The sequence below is a fragment of the Sminthopsis crassicaudata genome, chromosome 1 (genome assembly GCF_048593235.1).
Source record: "Sminthopsis crassicaudata isolate SCR6 chromosome 1, ASM4859323v1, whole genome shotgun sequence".
NCBI classification, from domain to species: domain Eukaryota; kingdom Metazoa; phylum Chordata; class Mammalia; order Dasyuromorphia; family Dasyuridae; genus Sminthopsis; species Sminthopsis crassicaudata.
This window is the reverse complement of record NC_133617.1, coordinates 231,895,754-231,914,324: the sequence shown is the minus strand read 5'-3', so window position 1 is coordinate 231,914,324 and position 18,571 is coordinate 231,895,754. Positions and strand designations below refer to the sequence as shown.

At 36.5% G+C, this 18,571-nt stretch overlaps 1 protein-coding gene across 5 annotated transcripts; it reads left to right on the top strand.

Moving 5' to 3' along the window:
* Positions 1 to 760: 760 nt before the first annotated feature.
* ADCYAP1 (adenylate cyclase activating polypeptide 1) lies at positions 761 to 17,335 on the top strand. 5 transcript variants are annotated; one of them, XR_012483587.1, is made up of 6 exons: positions 1,258 to 1,649; positions 4,859 to 4,996; positions 5,492 to 5,587; positions 6,843 to 6,977; positions 16,047 to 16,149; positions 16,811 to 17,325. XR_012483587.1 is itself a non-coding variant. In XM_074276148.1 (5 exons), the coding sequence occupies exons 2-5, from the start codon at positions 1,543 to 1,545 to the stop codon at positions 7,024 to 7,026; spliced, it is 525 nt and encodes a 174-aa protein (XP_074132249.1). In that variant the 5' UTR covers positions 761 to 1,231; position 1,542; the 3' UTR covers positions 7,027 to 10,813. The 5 variants fall into 5 exon arrangements, 4 of the variants coding, with proteins under 4 accessions (XP_074132249.1, XP_074132236.1, XP_074132229.1 ...); XM_074276148.1 differs by lacking the exons at positions 16,047 to 16,149; positions 16,811 to 17,325 and adding an exon at positions 761 to 1,231 and having other exon boundaries at positions 1,542 to 1,649; positions 6,843 to 10,813; XM_074276135.1 differs by having other exon boundaries at positions 16,047 to 17,335.
* Positions 17,336 to 18,571: the final 1,236 nt, after the last annotated feature.

Genomic DNA, 18,571 nt, shown 5'->3' with positions numbered 1-18,571 from the left:
TATCTTTTTTAATTTGGGTGACTGAATCTCTGGAGGGTTTGACAAAATAGTAACAGTAACCAAAATGGACATGGTTAAAAAAAATTAACTTTCTGATCCTCTTAATTCTCTGTATTATTTTCTTATTCTTAAGAATCAGGCGAATTTGAGAAGCATCAAAATAATTAGACTTCTTAAAAATGGAATGTGTGAGTGAGAGGTGTTTATGAGAAGTTGATGACTCTGGATCATCTCATCCATGAGGACAGCACAGAATAGTTAATATATTCCTTGAGGAATTGGGATAGTGACGTCTTTTTCTGATACCCGATCATTACGTGACTGAGAGAAAAAAAAAAAAAAAGGAAGTCATTTCATGAATAAAAATCGGAGCGCAACAGTACAACAAACAATATTCCACTCGTAAAGGTAACAGGCAGGCAAATGTTTACAAAGAGGGCTCGACTAAAACTGCGTTTGAAATTTTTTTTTGCTATTTGAATATATACATATATACATCTATCTATCTATCTATATATACGAACACAGAAAGCTGATCACCTTCGAAGTCACCGACGAAAGAAGAAAGCTACAGCTTCAGCCACAGTCAGAGGAACTATACTGAAGAAACGGAGCTGCCGAATTGCACAGCTTCCTGAGAGCTGCACACCACCGACTACGCAGCTTTCCCTCCCTCCCTTCCTTCCTTCCTTCCTTCCTTCCTTCCTTCCTTCCTTCCTTCCTTCCTTCCTTCCTTCCTTCCTTCCTTCCTTCCTTCCTTCCTTCCTTCCTTCCTTCCTTCCTTCCTTCCTTCCTTCCTTCCTTCCTTCCTTCCTTCCTTCCTTCCTTCCTTCCTTCCTTCCTACCTTCCTTCCTTCCTTCCCGTTATATTTTCTTTTTCTTCTTCTCTCTTTCCTTTTCCTCTTGCCTTTGCTCCTCCGGATCTCTAGTTATCTCTAACTCCCTTTCCTCTCTGCCCCCTCTCCTTCCAGTGTTACACGCCCTCTTAGTTCTGTATGTCTGCAAACTTTTGAACAGAATCCTCACATCAGCAAACAAGTCCTCCTCCTCCTCCTGCTATCTTGCTGCTCCTGTTCCTGCTCTTTCCTGCAGCTTTTCTTTAGACTGGAGAGAGAGAGGAGGTGATGCCATTTACATTGTGAACTATTTCGACTGAAACTTGGAGAAACAATTTACTCGTTGTCCTAATTGGAATCAAACGCTTTTCGTGAAGAGGTTTAAGAGTTGAATGGTAAGAAAAACAAATCTCAAACTAATTTGGACCACTGATTCTCTTCTCAGCGCAGGTGGAAGAGTTAGTTTTTCATTAGCAAGCTCTTTAGTTAAGTTATTGAATATTGCGTGTATGGGGGAGGGCAGATTTCTGTAGTGAAAGGGAAAGGGAGGTGGTACAGACGTTTGCTAAAATGCGATCTCAGAATAGAAAAGAAAGTATTTCTTCTCCAGCTCCCCGCTCCCAACAATTTGTTTAGTGGTCTAAGAGATAAAACATATGAAATGTTTTGACAGATGTTTTTCCCCTCCCCCTTGCTTGTATACAGAATGGCAATGTGTAGCAAAGCGACCCTAGCTTTGCTGATCTATGGAATACTAATGCATAGCAGCGTCTACTGCTCACCTACAGCCGGACTCCAGTTTCCTGCTTTCAGGTAGGTACTTGCTGTTTTTCTCCCATTATCAGTCTCTCCTCCCCTGAACGCCTATGCCCAACTCCCCTGGGTAGCCTCGGTCTGCACTTGTTTAGTAGCTACGAGATACACTACATTAAAGGAACAGGTTTCCCCTTGCACTTACCTTATAGCTTTGGGGTTGGCCAGTGGGTTGTTTCGATTGTTTCTTTCTCTAATACAGGACCGAGATCAGGGGAGGTAGTGGTCCCTCCGCATCACTCCTCTCCCTCCACCCTCTCTCGTCCCCTCCTCTCTTTGTCAGGTGGACCCACCAGAGTAAAGATCTTATATCTCTCAGACTGAAAGACCCCACAGTAGGGCTTGGATCGTTATCTACGACTCTTATGATCCTTACTGGGGGGGGACCCACAAAAAACCATAATTTCTTCCCTGGAAAGGTCAAGATTGGGTGTGCACAAATCCTCTGATTTAATTTTTTTTCTTTTTGTGCTTTTGTTCTATACTTTCTGTTCTCTTTCTCCTCTCCTCTCCTCCTCTTTTTCTTTTTCTTCTTCTTCTTCTTCTTCTTCTTCTTCTTCTTCTTCTTCTTCTTCTTCTTCTTCTTCTTCTTCTTCTTCTTCTTCTTCTTCTTCTTCTTCTTCTTCTTCTTCTTCTTCTTCTTCTTCTTCTTCTTCTTCTTCTTCTTCTTCTTTTCTCTCTCTCTCTGTCTCTCTGTCTCTCTCTCTGTCTCTCTGTCTCTCTCTCTCTCTCTCTGTCTCTCTCTCGTCTTTGTCTCTGAACTCTCTTCGATGATGTGTTTTATTTAGGGATGGATATTATGTCTCTCGGGAAGATTTTCTGTCGATTGAGTTTAGTACTATGTTTTTCGTCTGTAATAGTCGTTCGGGATGATTGGTGATGGTTGGGGGAGAGACTGGAAAGAGAAGGAGAGATAAAGAAAAGGATGAGTGAAAAAGGAGGAACACAATAAGAACGGAAGAGGGATAAAGAAAGGGAAGTGGGGAGGAGGAAGTGAGATTACCGAGATTCTTCTTCTTTTCTCTCTCTCTCTCTCTCTCTCTCTCTCTCTCTCTCTCTCTCTCTCTCTCTCTCTCTCTCTCTCTCTCTCTCTCTCTCTCTCTCTCTCCCATAATTTTGGTTTCTAAATGCGTCTACTCAGATGCTCTGGGCTATCGCCTTTTTCTCGGGCTTGAGAGCCAGAAGGCGTAGCTTTGTTATTTGATAGAGAAAGCTGTTTTTAAGTTTGCCCTACTCGGGTCAGACGGTTCTTCAGACCCCTGAACTATCACTCCACAGGGTTCCTCAAAAAGGAATACACATACTTTTAGTAATAGAATTCCTTTACCTAGTAACGTGTTTTACTTAATCTGTTGTTCATTTGAAGAGTGAGATATTAGGAAGAAGAACTTTGTCTGGTTTTTAAAGTCTTTTGCAAGGCGGGCCAACATGATTTGGAAAAAGGCAGGATAGGACACAAACACGCAGATCTTGGGTGGGAAGAGTTATGGGTCAGCCAGCGGTTAGACAATCCTTTTAGCCTTTCTTGTGGGATATCTGGAGAATAAATAAATAAATAAAGTCAGAGGGGGAGGAGGGGAAGTTCTGTCTGGTGTAAAGTCAATTCAGAAAGGAGGACAGAGTGGAAAAATGTAATGGCACAAAAACCGGATTTCAAAAGGACAGTTCACTTAAAAAAATTAAAGTACGGTAGATCAAGATTTTCCCTATAGGCTGACTTTACCAATGAGGTTTTTGAGGTTTTCTCATTTCTACTTTAAAATATCTCGCTCCTCCCTCCCTCTTTCCCTCCTCTCTCTCTCTCTCTCTCTCTCTCTCTCTCTCTCTCTCTCTCTCTCTCTCTCTCTCTCTCTCTCTCTCTCTCTCTCTCTCTCTCTCTCTCTCTCTCTCTCTCTCTCTCACACACACACACACACACACACACACACACACATTCCCGAAGGTACTCGGATGCACGAACACGTGGGAATAGGCTCATTTTGGAACAACCCCATTGCCTTAGTAGTTGTCAAAATTTTCTGTTTTATTCAAAAGGCGGCTCTGAGGTGGAGTCACGGTAGTCTTTCCAGGACCTTAGAACGAATCAGCTCCTTACCTCACCCCTATGGCAACTTTAAAAGGGGTATACATTTAAAATCAAGTTGTTCTTCCCTCTAATCCCCCCTTTCCTACTCCCTCTTCCCTAGAAGTCCCGAGATAGAAAGAGGCTGAGAGTGGAAATGGATGTGCTGGTGGGCGTGGGGGTAGGGAAGGAGTGGGAATTGCATTCAGAGCTACTTGGTTCTTAGATGCAAGACAATTTCCATAAACCGAGGCATCTGAGGAAATCGAGTGCGGGTCTCTAGCCAGAATGAGCAGAAGCCAAACATTTTAAGTTTTTGGACATTTATAATTCATGTCCCTGCTAGAGTCTCGCAGGCCCAAAATAGCAGCTGGAGACTCACAGTGACCTAAATCAGGCCTCGGAGAAGAGTCCTCCAGAGCCCAAAGCTAGGAGGGCCCGGGTTAACACTTCAACAAACCCCACTCAAACCCTATTTTGGAGCTTTAACCCATCAGTAGCTAGTACTATTGCAGCCCCTTCTTTTCCGACAGTTCCTTCAACTTCAATTCCCTTGCTCCTCTCTCCCCTCCCCCCCTTTCCTGCAGGCAAAATTTTTTTTTGCAGCTTTGATAGCCATGGGGATGGGGGGAGGAGGTTGTAATATATATATATATATATATATATATATATATATATATATATATATATATATATATATATATGAATTTTATATATATATATATAAACATACACACACACTCACACTACAGTGACCAGTTGAGACATATTTGGTCCTAATACCACTACTCTTTACTTAGAGCCAAGTCCGGCCCGGTTACTCAGTCCTTTTGTCCCGAGGCACTGAACGTTTTTCTCTCCTATACATCATTGCCCCAGTTTTTTTTTTTTTTTTTTGGGGGGGGGGTGGGTATTCGAAAAAGGCGGATGATTCTGAAATCTCACAACTAGCCTGGGAGAAGGAACAATAACAATTTACGCTCTCTCCGCAAGTCCTGACCAAAAAAGGAAGGAAAAAAAAATCTTCGTAGAGAGAGTTAATTGAAAATCGTTCATCTTCCTCCTTCTTCCTGGAGGCGGTGAACGACCAGTCACTGAGCCCTTTTCCTTTCCCTTTTTTTTTTTTTTTTTTTTTTTTTTTTTTTAGCAGACTGGAGGATGAAGCTTATGATGAGGATGGGAACACTCTGCAGGACTTCGCCTTTGATAATAACCGTTTGGGCTTAGGAAACACTGCATCCATGCTGGGGGACGTGTACACTCTCTATTATCCACCGGAAGAGAGGTGACTACCCGGATTGATTAAGAGTTTGCTTGGAGAAACAGGGAGGACTCAATATCCTTGAGATGATAGATTGTGGGAAGGGAAGGTGGTGTGTTTGCGTTGTTTATTTATATTTTTTTTTTAATAAGGAACATCCTAAATATTTCTTCAGCCTAGGCTGTCTAATGCAGAAACGAGAAAGTTTCTTGAGTGTGTTTTTGCATGCGTGTATGTGTTTTGGGGATAGCTTTGATCATATGAGGATGGTCAAGAATATATGTATGTAAGAGAATCCGTGTTCGAAGAGTACAGAGAAATAGCCAATAGATTCCGCTACTTATTCCTCTCGGAATTCACAAACTCTTTTCTAAAGATCCTACCCAGAGACGCGGAAGGAGTCGTTTTCAGGCTATCTGCTGTCCCAACCTAATAGTCAGACAACTACAGTTCCCACCCAATTTCCAGGGCTGGAGTTTGTGATCTGATTTTTGCATCTTTTTCTTCCATCCTTTTTAGAGAAACGGATGATATATTGAATAAAGCCTATCGGAAAGTTCTGGGTCAACTATCTGCGAGGAAGTATCTGCATTCTCTCTTGGCCAAACGCATAGGGTAAGAGTTTACTAAGAGTTAAAGGAGGCGCACGCGCCTGAGTGCACGTGCATGTCTATTTAGTGGGCTTAGTGTCTGTGCATGCGTGTTTTCGTGTACGTCTGTGCGTTGTTCCGCTAGAGGATGTGCGTCCGCGCCTCTTTAGCGCTTTTTATTATCGGGTGAATACTTAGCCATTCATTACCTGAACTGAATGTCTCCACGTCCAAGCCCTGAACAGGAGTTAAGTGAAGAAAAGATCGAGTTAGAGAGAGGGAAGGTGAGAAATAGGGAAAACGTAAAACGATTTTAAGAAGCGAGAAATAAATTACTATCTTTAAATATTTCAGGTATTACTGGAGGAATTGTAACCATTACCTCCAAACACATGGAAACACATGGCTTGTCTAGCTTTTGTTGTAAAAATAAATTAAAGTTAAAACAACACCTTATGAGGTGCTTTAAACATAATTAGTTTTTACTCATGCCAGACAAGTTCAAATCCTGGATCCTATGTGGTGTACATTTCAGCAGAAGGGAACGTTTTAATAAAGCCCAAGGGAAAACAGATTACATTTTCACAATAAATAATTCATGAGATGAAAAATATTGTCTACAGCCTGTCGTCTTACATTATTATCGGGACTTTCAATTTTAGAGGCGGAGATATTTCTTTGTTTCTCTAAAAGTGCTGTGTCTTTGGAACCACACCCAAAGTAGATGGCTAGCAGCTTTTCAAATAAATACTTGTTTTTAATGAAAACAAATGTCTTCTACGAGGACGATCAATTAGCTTAAGTTTTTCAGGAAGAGTGGATTTAAATCTGAATCTCTGCTCTGCTCTCTTGGAGGAAAAAAAGCATACTGAGTCAGGAGTCAAAGGGCTTTCCAGTTATTTGTGTTACATTTAGGCAAGCTACTTTTCCTCTTTAGATATTAGTTTATTAATATTAAAAATGAGGGGCGTGGTGGAGATTGGACTGAATAACCTCTAAGGTCACTTCCACTTCTAAATCCATGTGAGAAATGGTCAGAAAATATTCTCTTGGAAAGAGGGGAACGTGGAAAACTTTCCTCAATCTCCTTCTATAAATATCTTAAAAGGAGTGGCGGAGCCGGAGGGATAAGTGTGAGGGAACCCCTAATAGCTCCAGGTGTGGGGGATGGGGCGGGTCCAAATGATTCTAGTGTTGCGACAGTCCCTGTTCTCCCCAGTCCTCCAGCTCGGCCACTCACCCTTATCTTTTTCCCTCTGCCTTTCTTTTTGCCATCCTAGGATGGGTAGCGGTGTGGAAGACGATTCTGAACCGCTTTCCAAGCGTCACTCGGACGGGATCTTCACGGACAGCTACAGCCGCTACCGGAAACAAATGGCTGTCAAGAAATACTTGGCGGCGGTCCTGGGGAAAAGGTATAAACAGAGAGTTAAAAACAAAGGACGCCGCATAGCGTTTTTGTAGCGATGAGTTACCTACCAGCCACCCTGTGTGTACAGTCCTCTTAACAGAATGAAAAATCATTTCCAAAATTGACTGAACAGTCATCGCGCCTGTGTTCTATCTAAACATGTATTTATGTATGAAGTAAAGCCATTAAATGAATATTTTGATAATAATATTGTTTTTCTTTTGTACAAAGCACTAGAGAACTCACAGATCTACTTTGTGGACCAATCATTTAAGTTATATATACTATTATAAATATATATATATATATATAAATATAATAGAGAGCAATTCATATAAAGCGTGTACAAGGAATGATAAAATTCGCCTGAGCTGTTTATGTTTTTATATTAAAAAAGACAATCATTGTTTTGGATATTACTCCTATTTTTGTAACTGGAATTAAAAGGATAGTATTTTTATCCACGACAGGGGTGAAGACATTAATACTGACCATTTGCTACTGTACATAAACACTGATGCCCTCTACAAGGGGATTATAAGACTAATAATTTGGAAGAATTGCTGAAACACATTCTTCCCTCCCCATAAGTCTCCTTAAAAAAAAAAAAAAGAAAAAGAAAAAAGAAAAAAAAAAGGCTGTTTTAATCCAAGCCTATCAAAGGGGCACTATCCCCCTTTCAATTTTCTGCTTTCTTTGATTCCACTTTTATATGTATTTGTGTCTCCTCAAATAATGAGTTTAAAGTTAATTCTCTTGTGGTGAAACAACAGCTCTCTCTAAATTGTTCCTCTCTGTTGACTAAGAGTAGTTCATAAAGGAGGAGTTAGGGAGGGAGGGGAGGCAAAGAAGGGTGACATAAAAAATAACGAGCCCCTTCTCATTTTCTGTTCTTTATAGATCAGTTACAGGACCAAAAATCTGAAATTAAAATAACTGAATTAAAGAATTGGAAATTTAGGCACAGAAAGAGTCACTTGAGGCAGAAAAGGAAAACCTCAGAGAATTTTGAGCGGTCATAGGGTCTGAGTATCTTGAGGCAAATATAGTCCCACTAAGACCTTGGGCAGCTCGGTATTGGAACTTGATACAAAGTAAAATGTGTTTCTCTCCAGTGCTGTCCATGCTTTTCATCATGTGAAATGGCCAGGGTTCTCTCCTTTGAACAATATTCAATTGCAGTTGCTCCTTTCTTTGTTGTTTTCCTGTAGATCCTTCTTCCCCATCCCCCTCCTGCACTATTTAATCATTGTTTACCCTTTTCATTAACTTCTTTAAAAATTGTGAGTGCTTGTTCTCACTCTTTTGTTCTGTTTTATGCAAGTTCTTATTTATTATTGTAAAGTTCAGGAACCCCTGTTGTAGCTATCACTAAATAATTATGCACTAACTACAAAAGTTTTGTTCCTTGTTTATTGAGTTTGGAGGTAAAATGTATTTTTCTATATTATGGCTTACTGCTTAGTAAAATTTATTTCGTAAATCAATTTTGTCATATTAAAATGTGTAGTGTTCACATACTGTTCAGTTCTACCCAATGATAAATCATTTTAACATCATCTTTATATGTATGAGTACTATCTTACCTTTTTTTTTTTTTTGGTCAAGATTGAGACAAAATAGCCTCTATCAGTTCCAGAGAACTTCCTGGTCCTCTTTGACTAAAGAAGGCCTTTCTATTTGCTTCTTGTCATGACACTGAACATATTCTAGCGGAATCTCTATACAAAAATGTCCCAACCTAATCTCCTCCCCAAACAAGTAACAGCAGAGAATCCAGTCAGTTACTCCCCCAAATTTGTCACTGATTTCTTAAAGAAAAAAAAAAAAAGACAACATGTAAAGTTTAAAAAACCTTTCATTTTCCTTTACGATTTGATCAGTATGAAGACATAAATCAAAGAAAACAGAATTGGATTTGCAATCTCAAATCGGATGGATACTGCAAGCGGATCGCATTGCAAACAATAGTACCACAGAGACATTCGATCTGTGCCCAAGTCTTGTGTATGAAATCAGTCCCACTTTAATTTTGCATTCTCCTCAGGCAATGTGACGCAGGATGCAGTTTGCAGCTTTCGTGCCTTTCTTCGCCTTTTAAATCGCCACGAATCACAGATGGCTATTTAGTGGCCCTACAATGCTGCAACACATCAGCTTGCATTTTAGTCTTAATTATTTGTTTCTTTGGTAATGGGCAGACTTTTCTGTGTTTGTGTCAGCTGTAGTAGTGAAACAGGGCTCTAGTTAACATTTTATTTATGAAGTATAATTTAGTGTTCCAGTGGCTAGCTGCAAACATTATATAGATATCACATAGATTAATCTTTTGTATACTTTTTAGTAAGCCAAGAGCCTTACCAAATTGGATCAGATTTAAGCTACAGTCATCATTTAGGTAGATGTCAGTCTTGAAGATCTTATTTTGTGTGCAACTGATTATAAAAACTTAAATAAGTATGACTACACACATGATATCTATAACTAGGACTTTGATAACTGTTATATAAGTGTGTAAAATTTGTATTAATAAATTTTTGTAAACAATGCAACCTCGTCTAATGTTTGGAGAAAAAAGACATCTAGAGAATAATGTGAAATCTGTATACCCTTAAAAATTTCTAAAGTAATAGATTTTCTTTAGAAAAATATATTTTTTCCTGTTTAGAATACATATCTATCTATATAATAACTATGTATTTTCATGAACCAACATTTGGTTGATGGGTTACTGGATTCAAGTAATTTAAAGTAGCTGTTGAAGTAGAACATAGAATATATAAGTTGTTAAATAGTTGAAAATATTGAAACATTAATAAAAGACACAACCAAGATTAAGTTGGATCCTTAAGGAATATTTACTTCATAGCATTTTAAATGCTAGAGAACATAGATCAGCATCATGGGATAAAAGACCTATGTCTCTTTAATAAATAATTTTGTAAATTTAAAATGCTATTTTTTTGCATTTAAAGTTAATTTAAAGCATCTGTTTTGGAAGTTTAAACAATATGTAGCAAAAGGCAGAAAAAAAGTTTCATTAAAATGCACTTGTAGCAATCAAAAAGCATTTTTTTGCATAGAGTTAATTAGATAACTTTTAAAAGAGGTATATCTACTTGGCTTGGGGAAAAGCATTTAGAAATTATAATATTTATCAATTCACATTAATAGAATCTTGAAAGCAAAAATAGAAGTTTGAGATCACCTACTGGTCTTTAGAGGGACTGGAAAATTTTCAGCATCCTTTGCAAGCTCATGATTATTCTGGTTAAAGCAGATGCTGGTATCAAAGTATTTTATAAAAAGTTGCTCATTATTGAATTTAGGTTGTCAGACTTCTCATTCTAAGACTATACCAATGGCATTAATTAATAAAAGAGATTATTTTTAAAAAGAGTAAATAAATTAAAACAATAACAAAAGTTGGCAGGATTTTAAAATTTGTGTTAAAAAGTTTAATCTGTATGTTGAATGAGTGCTTAGAAAAGTGTTCTTCAGATCTTAGCTCAGTATAGTTATGTAAGACATTTAAGACAGATTGGTGAGGACCATGTTATCTATAATCTGTAAATACTAACATATAATAGAAAGAATAATTGTGCTAGGTACTATTTTTAGCCTTTTAGTATTTTTGTTGGATAAAATAGCTTTTTTCCCCCATTAATCACACTCTTCCTACTCCCTAAGCAACCAGGTAGTAAATGTTCTTATGGTAATACTATAAAAGGAAAATGGAAACTCAAAGAGAGTCAACTTTAAGCTTCAGAGAGAGATCTTTCCTTCTTTCCTTCCTTCCTTTCTTCCTTCCTTCCCTCCTTCCTTCCTTCTCTTCCTTCCTTCCCTTCTTCCTTCCTTCTGTCTTTTTTTCCTTCCTTCCTTCCTTCCTTCCTTCCTTCCTTCCTTCCTTCCTTCCTTCCTTCCTTCCTTCCTTCCTTCCTTCCTTCCTTCCTTCCTTCCTTCCTTCCTTCCTTCCTTCCTTCCTTCCTTCCTTCCTTCCTTCCTTCCTTCCTTCCTTCCTTCCTTCCTTCCTTCCCTTTCTGTCTCTGTTTCTGTCTCTGTCTCTGTCTCTCCTTCTTGAATGATTCTTGGGCTGTAGCTTCCGAAGAACAGTTCTAACCAAGTTTACTTAAAATGTTTTTCTTGTGAAGGAAAGTTGAAGATAATTATTTTCTTGGTATATTTGATTCTGAATTTAGTTCCCTTAGAAGACCCATAAGTCAGTATTGTAAGGCTAGAAACATTCATCTTTTGTTTTTTTGGTAGGAAAAGTCCAACTTAATATAGAGTTTAGAGGTCTGGTTATGGAAAATAGGATAATGAAGAAAAAAGTCTGAGGGGGGGGAAGGAGCAAAATTTATGTTTATTTTAATAAATAAATGCTTAGTATCCATAAACATATACAAATCAATACATATTATCCAAGTACTCCCTGGATGTAATTTAGATCCCTTTGGAAGTTTCAATAATTCTTTTAGGCAATGAAGGCTACTGAATTGTCTTGAAAAAGTTGAAAAATCCATCTACTAAATATCTCTATTGGATGTCCAGTTATTTCTACAAACCCCTGAGTGAACATTGTGTTAATACCCCTAATTTTCTTAGAAAAACCAGGAGAAGGCAAGATTTGAAAATTGTGCCCCTCTATATTTATATTTGTATCCTTATATATTCAGTTTGTCCCTAGGCTTTTTCTTGATAACATGTGAACATGTTAACATCACAAAACCCAGACCCATATATCACAGTGAACAGAATTTTCTGTCCTTAGAAATATATGTAATCCCTCACTCCACCACCTTGTTTGTTGTATCTGTCTTGCATATCTGTATACTTAGTTTTATTTTTCAGAAACCCAAAGTTAGATTGGTGACTTAAAATTTTTTTTTTTTTATGAAATATAAGGTAGCTTTCATTCATCCTCTCTATCCCTAAACAAGTCAGTCTCTTAGGATGGTAAATCTAGAATGAAGAGGGGCAAGACCTTGGAGATTGTACAGATAAGGACATTGAGGCCCAGGGAAGTGAAGTGAATCACACAAGATTACATAAACAGTGCTTTGTAGAACCAGAATTTGAACTCAGCTTCTTTGACTCACAGTTCAGTATTTTCCTCACTGCATCATGCTACCTCAAGTCTTTTCCAATCTTCTTTTGAAGAAAAACACATCCATTTGTCTTCTAGTATCATTTCAACTACCTTAAATTAGATAGTTCATTTTCTATACCTGAAATAATTTTCCTAAATTGGCTTTCTTAGTCTTTCAATTCATTGTGAAAGTGTAAATTCATTAATTTTCCAAAAGCATCCTATTAGTAATAGCATTTCTTGGCTCAAAAATATTCCGTGGTTTTTTATTGCTTCCAGAATGAAGTCAAGGGTCTCTAAAATCTAACTCCACTCTATTTAGCCAATCTTTGCTTTCACTACTCCCTAACATGAGTTCTCTGTTGTAAATGGTTTCTTGATTATTTATTAGACACAACTCTGCCTGAAATATTCTTCTGCTTTTTCTTTACCATCCTAACCATTTTTAAGATTCAAACAGTAGGTCTTTTATAACACTGTTCTTGATTTTGCCAATTGTTAGGAATCATTTCCTTGTCTAAAATCTTATAATGATTATCTCTCATTCATGTGAACACTTAATCACATACTGCCTCAAATTATGACCTACCTTTCATGTATATGAAAGGATGAGTGAGATTTTAATCCCATTTCAGTAACTCCCAGTTGTGTGACCCTTTAACCTAGGGCTAACTTCCCAGAGGCTGATTTTACTCATCTATAAAATGGTGATAATAATAACACCTCAAGACAATATTTATAAGTGCTTTGCAAATCTTAAAAAATCCTTTGTATATACAAGGTATGTGTTTAACTTGCCTTTTCAACTAAATTATAAATTGCTAATAGACAGAAGTAAATAATACTTTTTAAATGTCTGAAATGATTTGAAGAACATAGTTTTAATAAATCCTTATAGAATTAAGTAACTAAACATTGGAAGAATTTGGCTAAATGTATCATCAAGAATGTGGCTTTTTTTTCTTGTTATGCAGTAGGACCAACAACAATGCCAAACAGAGTATGAGATAAGCTTATTAAATGAATATTTATGGTGACTCAAGCTTGGAAAAGCTTATAGAAAATGAATGCCAAATTAATTATTTATTCCATTAGTATTATGTAGCTAGGGTTTATGATTGTGTTAGTAACTAGATTGAAGTTACAAGGGCTCTAGTTCAGTTCTTTGATAAGGGGAAAAATATTGAACTTTCTAACTAAAAAGAGATCACTTCCAGCCTCAAGGTACCAATATTTCTTTCTAAATTGAGGAAAGAGGGATTTTTTATAATAGTGATTGGGGAATGAACTGTTCTCAAAGTAATAATTAACTGAACAGTTATCTACTGCTGTAAAAGAAACTTCTTCCTTAAACCTAATTATTTAATTTGAAACATGAGGTCACAGACAGCAAAAAGGACATAAATGGTCCCAAAGAGTGCTAATTAAAAAAATCCTAAACAATAGTATTCAATATTACAAAAGGTGATGCCATCAGGTCCCATTTTCTTAGTATTATCTCTGAGGTACATTATAGGAGGAGGATGTAGGTTGGATGGAATATTACTTACAGATTTTAGAAAAAGCATATAGGACAGTCTAATCAGTTTTTTTTTTCATACACAGAAGAAAATAGATTCTCTCTGCTTAGCTAGATTGGTCTTTGGAAAGCAGACAAAATCTGGTCCTAGAATTATTCTTGAAACTTTTCAATATGATAACAACCTTAACCAGTCTTCATAACTGATGGAAAGTCAGGATACTCACTTGAGCATCAAGAGATATAAAGGCAACTGTCTGGTGGAGGATTTCTAAGATAGATACAGAAAAGAGTCACATGGGGTGGGAAGGCATAGATGTATCATAATCTGTATCATTGGAAAAAGCACTCACATCGATAATGTTACAGGTCATTTGATGCTTTGAAGTAAGTTTAAGAGAGACTAGCAAGAAAACTACTCACAATCTATGCTTAGTTATTACTTGTTTTTATGTAAAATAGATAACAAAATATACTATAATCATATGGCTATCAGGATATCTAATTGTTTAAGCTTATATTTCCTGTATATAAATAAACTCATTTGGAAGCTGCAATATTTCTTTTTGGCAATTTAAATCTCAAACTACAGTACATTTATTGTCTTTGAGGATACATTTCTGATTCTACATATTCATATTTAACATTTTATTATTTAAATGCTATAAAGCCTTGGGAGAAGAAACAATAAATGTCTAAAGAACAAGAAGTCTTATTTCATGAAGAATGGTGACTAACTATTCTCCCTGCTCATTAAGATAGTCGTAGCTCATTTTTATATCTCAATTTACCATTTAGAAACTACTTATCTTCTAAAAATGTAGAATATTATCTACATTTTTACAAATGAGAAACTTTGGACTTACAGATGTAAACTAAAGTAGCCAACGGCCTACAGCTGGTAAATGATAGAACTGGGGTCTCACCTAAGTTTTTGCACTCCATTGTTTATCTATTTGATTTTCCTTTCTGGCAAAACATATAAGTGCCTGGAGGATTCAGATTACTGAAAAACTTTGTAGGTTAATTAATAGAAGAATTGAGATTGTTCTGACTCAACAACTGCTAATGCAGAAAGTCTTTCCTCTTTTCTCTTCCTCCTCCCCTCAAACCTGGACAAATTCTCCAAATGTATACAATGTGTGAGTTGGGCCCCAGTCTTTTATTACTAATGTGCATAATTTTTGGATGAAATTTCTGGTATCTATCCCCCACTCACAATAACTTTGGGAATTTCAGCATCATAATCATTTTGAATTTCCCCAAAGAATTTTTAATTCCTCTGCAAGCTCTCAAGCAAACAAGATTATAAATGTGCTCTACCCATTGCACCACGTAGATGTCCCTCCATCTAGCTGCCCCTATCAAATACATTTAACTAACAAAAAATGCTTAATGGGACTGTATCTGAATCCTTCAATCATCAGGAAAATTCTTCATTTTCTGGATAGTAGCAAATAGCCTTTTTCCCCTTTGGTGAATATCACCTTGCCTCAGTGCTTATTATTCAGTGTTAATGAAAGGGTAGGTCTGGGATATTCTTCAGGAAATGTGGTATCCTGTTGGGTTAATCTCTCTACTTTCAAGGCTAAGGTCCTCAGATTTATTCTGATATTTCTTTCAATATTTTCCCCCCTCTATTCTGGCTTCTGCGTGCTCCCAACAGGGGATATGATAAACAGGTAATTCTATAGATTTTCATGCTTCTTCATGTCACTGTCTTTTCTCTTTATAGTCTGTATATCTCTTGTAATACTCACAAATGTATCCCTACTTCTGCATGTATCCCTGGCATAACTTGAATGATGGAAGAGAGCTTATATTTTCACAGATAAAGTAACTGAGGCTGACACAGGGTTATATTATAGCACTAGTGAAAGTTAGGATTAGGATTGCCAGGTTCAGTACTCCTATATCATGCTGACCAAAATGAATAGAGCAAGAAATACAAACTAAAAACATGGGATTTCTATGGATATTAATGTACTTCCTGTACAGAATGAATTATGGAAAATTTTTAAAGTGGCCCCCTAGTAAGATATATAGATTTTGTTTTATTGTGAAGGCAGAGCTCATTAAGGAAAAGGAGGTTTAAACTTATTTTTCTTTGACATATGCTTTTTGTGTATCATCCTTGTTCTATTGAAGAAATAAATTGTATTCTTCATTATTAATCCTCTGGAATCATGGATGGTCATTTAGTTGATAAGAATTTTTAAATCTTTCAAAGTTGCTTATGCCCTTACAATGTTGTACAATTGTTCTCCATGTATAGTTTTAATCATTATGGGAATTTGTTTTGCTTGCCTATCTGTATTTGTTGTTAAGTGTTATATTTTTCTTCTTTTTTTCCACAATGGGTAGAAGGGAGAAATATTTTTTAATTAAAAACAATTAAAGAATAAAATACATTATAGCATGCAAACTGGTTTACAGATTATGACTGAGAAACATATCTTTTAAAGGATGCCATGTGATAAGAAGACATAATGTTGGGAAATGCATTAGATTTGGAGTTGGGAAACCCAAGTTTGAATCTCAGGACTGTTATTACCTATGTGGCCTGAGGTAAGTCATTTATTTAATCCCTTTGTAATTCATTTTCTTAATTCTTAAAATAAAGAGGTATTACAAAATGATTTTTTCAGCTTTGATTCTTATGACAATGCTGTTGTTTCATTTGGGTAGTGGGGCTCTCCTAGATTTGCTTAAAGCAATCCCACTTACTGTGTGATGCTTGGAAAGTCATTTAACTTTTCTGGGCCTAATTTTTTCTCATTTATAAAAAGAAGAGGTAGAACTCCATATCTAAGATTCCTTCCAGCTTTACATTTATGATTATGTGAACCTTAATTAAAAATATATTCAGAGGCTTGATTCAGTTTTTTGTATTTCACCCCTTTTTGATCACTTGGTTATTTATCAATATTCTTAAAGGAGAGAGGGAAGATAAAAAAAAAAGATAAAGAGAAAAGCTACTTTGTCAGGTTTTCTCATTGCTAGAAATTCTAATGTAAGTTTCTATGGACAGGGATCTTGAAGAAGCCAAAATATATTTTCAGGATCGATCATAGATTTGGAGTTGAATAAAGTAAAAACCTGTTATATCATCGGTGAGGAAACTGAGGATCAAAGAGACTTTTTCCAATATCACATAAGTAGTAAATGGAACTACTGTGATACAAAAGATCTAGTGACTCCAATTTCAATATTCTTTTCTGTACACCAGGCTCCTATTATAGAAGGAATTGGATTTTTCCTATCAGTATGAGAAGAATGGTGAGTTTTTGTTTAAGACGCAATAAGAGAGTTATTTTCTTCTATCATTAATCCTTTTCATTCAACTTATATTGGAAGAGTGGTTTCCTTATATCTTATTGAAGGAAGAATGAAAGAGTAAAAGTCTAAAGAAAAGGATATGGTGGGGCAGTTAAGTGGCTAGAGCACCAGCCCTGAAGTCAGGAGAACTGAGTTCAAATCTGATCTCAGAACTTAACACTTCCTACCTGTGTGACCCTGGGCAAGTCACTTGACCCCAATTGCCTCAACAACAGCAAAAAAAGTATATAGTTTCTTAAATTAGGAAATAATAATAATAAGTTGTTTTGTTCATTCTTTATTTGCTTATGCTTTAAGACAGGTCACTTCTTTGTGTTCCAGTTTCTTCATCTCTAACAAGAAGATTGGATCAGACAGACTTTAAGTCCATTTTAGTCTAAATCTATGATTCTAAGGTGTCCTAGGCATTATAATAATAGTGATAATAATGACAGCAATAAAATACATATCTTTAAATGAGTCTTGTGTAAGTCTATAGTAAGGTAATATGGCTTCCCTTGGGTTATAAAACCCATAATTTCAGGGTTTTGAAATGATGCTTTGGAGAATTTTTCTAGAGCTTATCAAAATATTACATAGGTATATTATTGGACTTCCTTCCCACTTGGAATGAAGCAGGTCTTAAGGTCTCAGTTCATCAAGAAGAAATCAAGTCACTGAGAACTATAATTCAGAATAATACTTTGACTTCAGTAATTCTCAGAACCCTGAGGAGAAATAAATATATTCCAAAAGTGGGGAGAGGTAATCTTAACATCCTCTATGGTTGAAGATATTATTCCTAGTATCACTCAGTATTATTATAATTATCCTCTATGATCAAAAGTATTGTCATTCAGTAAGTAAGTCAATCAATTCCTTCTCCACTTTATTTCTGGGGAAAATTTTGTCTTTGTAAGCTTTCAGTAGTCAGAAAATGAAAATGATGTCACCTAAAATGTTGTTTTAAACTGCCAAAAATTGAGGAATCAAATTTACTGCCCAAGTGGTGAGATTGGCTCAATTTTGTGCCTGCAGTAATTCAGAGTCCTACAATTGATTACTATTTTGTTTTACCCGTAATATATATCATCTTGTGTGGTATTCTCATTTTTAGCTTCCTCACTCCCAAGTTCTTTTGGGAATAGAAACAGCCATCTTCAAAAAAAGATCAGATTTGCTGGCAGGCCCATGTAGATAAGCCACAGGTTATTCTATTGTTGGCTATGTGGGGGCTGAAAGCTGCTTTCTGAAAGGCTTCCAATAGTTCTAAAGTCCCAACCTGTGGTTCCTTAAAACTGGGTTGGACTTCAGTGAGTAGAGTGTACATGTCTCTGTTATTCAGTTTAGTTACTTGGAAGATTGTACTATAATTCTTGCCTTGATTAGCCATGCTCTGTCAGTTGAATAATGAAATGCCTCTCTAAAAATTAATGCTCTGAGACTGAGTAAATATTTGCCAACAGTATCTTGTATACTCCTGGCAGAGGAAGGCCTGGGGCATTCAGCTGAAAATAGGTCTCTATTAAGAACTAGTTGGAATTTAGTAGAAATGCCTGTGGCAAAAAGACTCTGCTAATTTCTTCTTCTTTTCTTCTTCTTCTCTTCTTTTTCTTCTTTTTTAATGAAACCTTAGTTATAGAGAACTTGGTATTGTTCTTGAGAATATTTT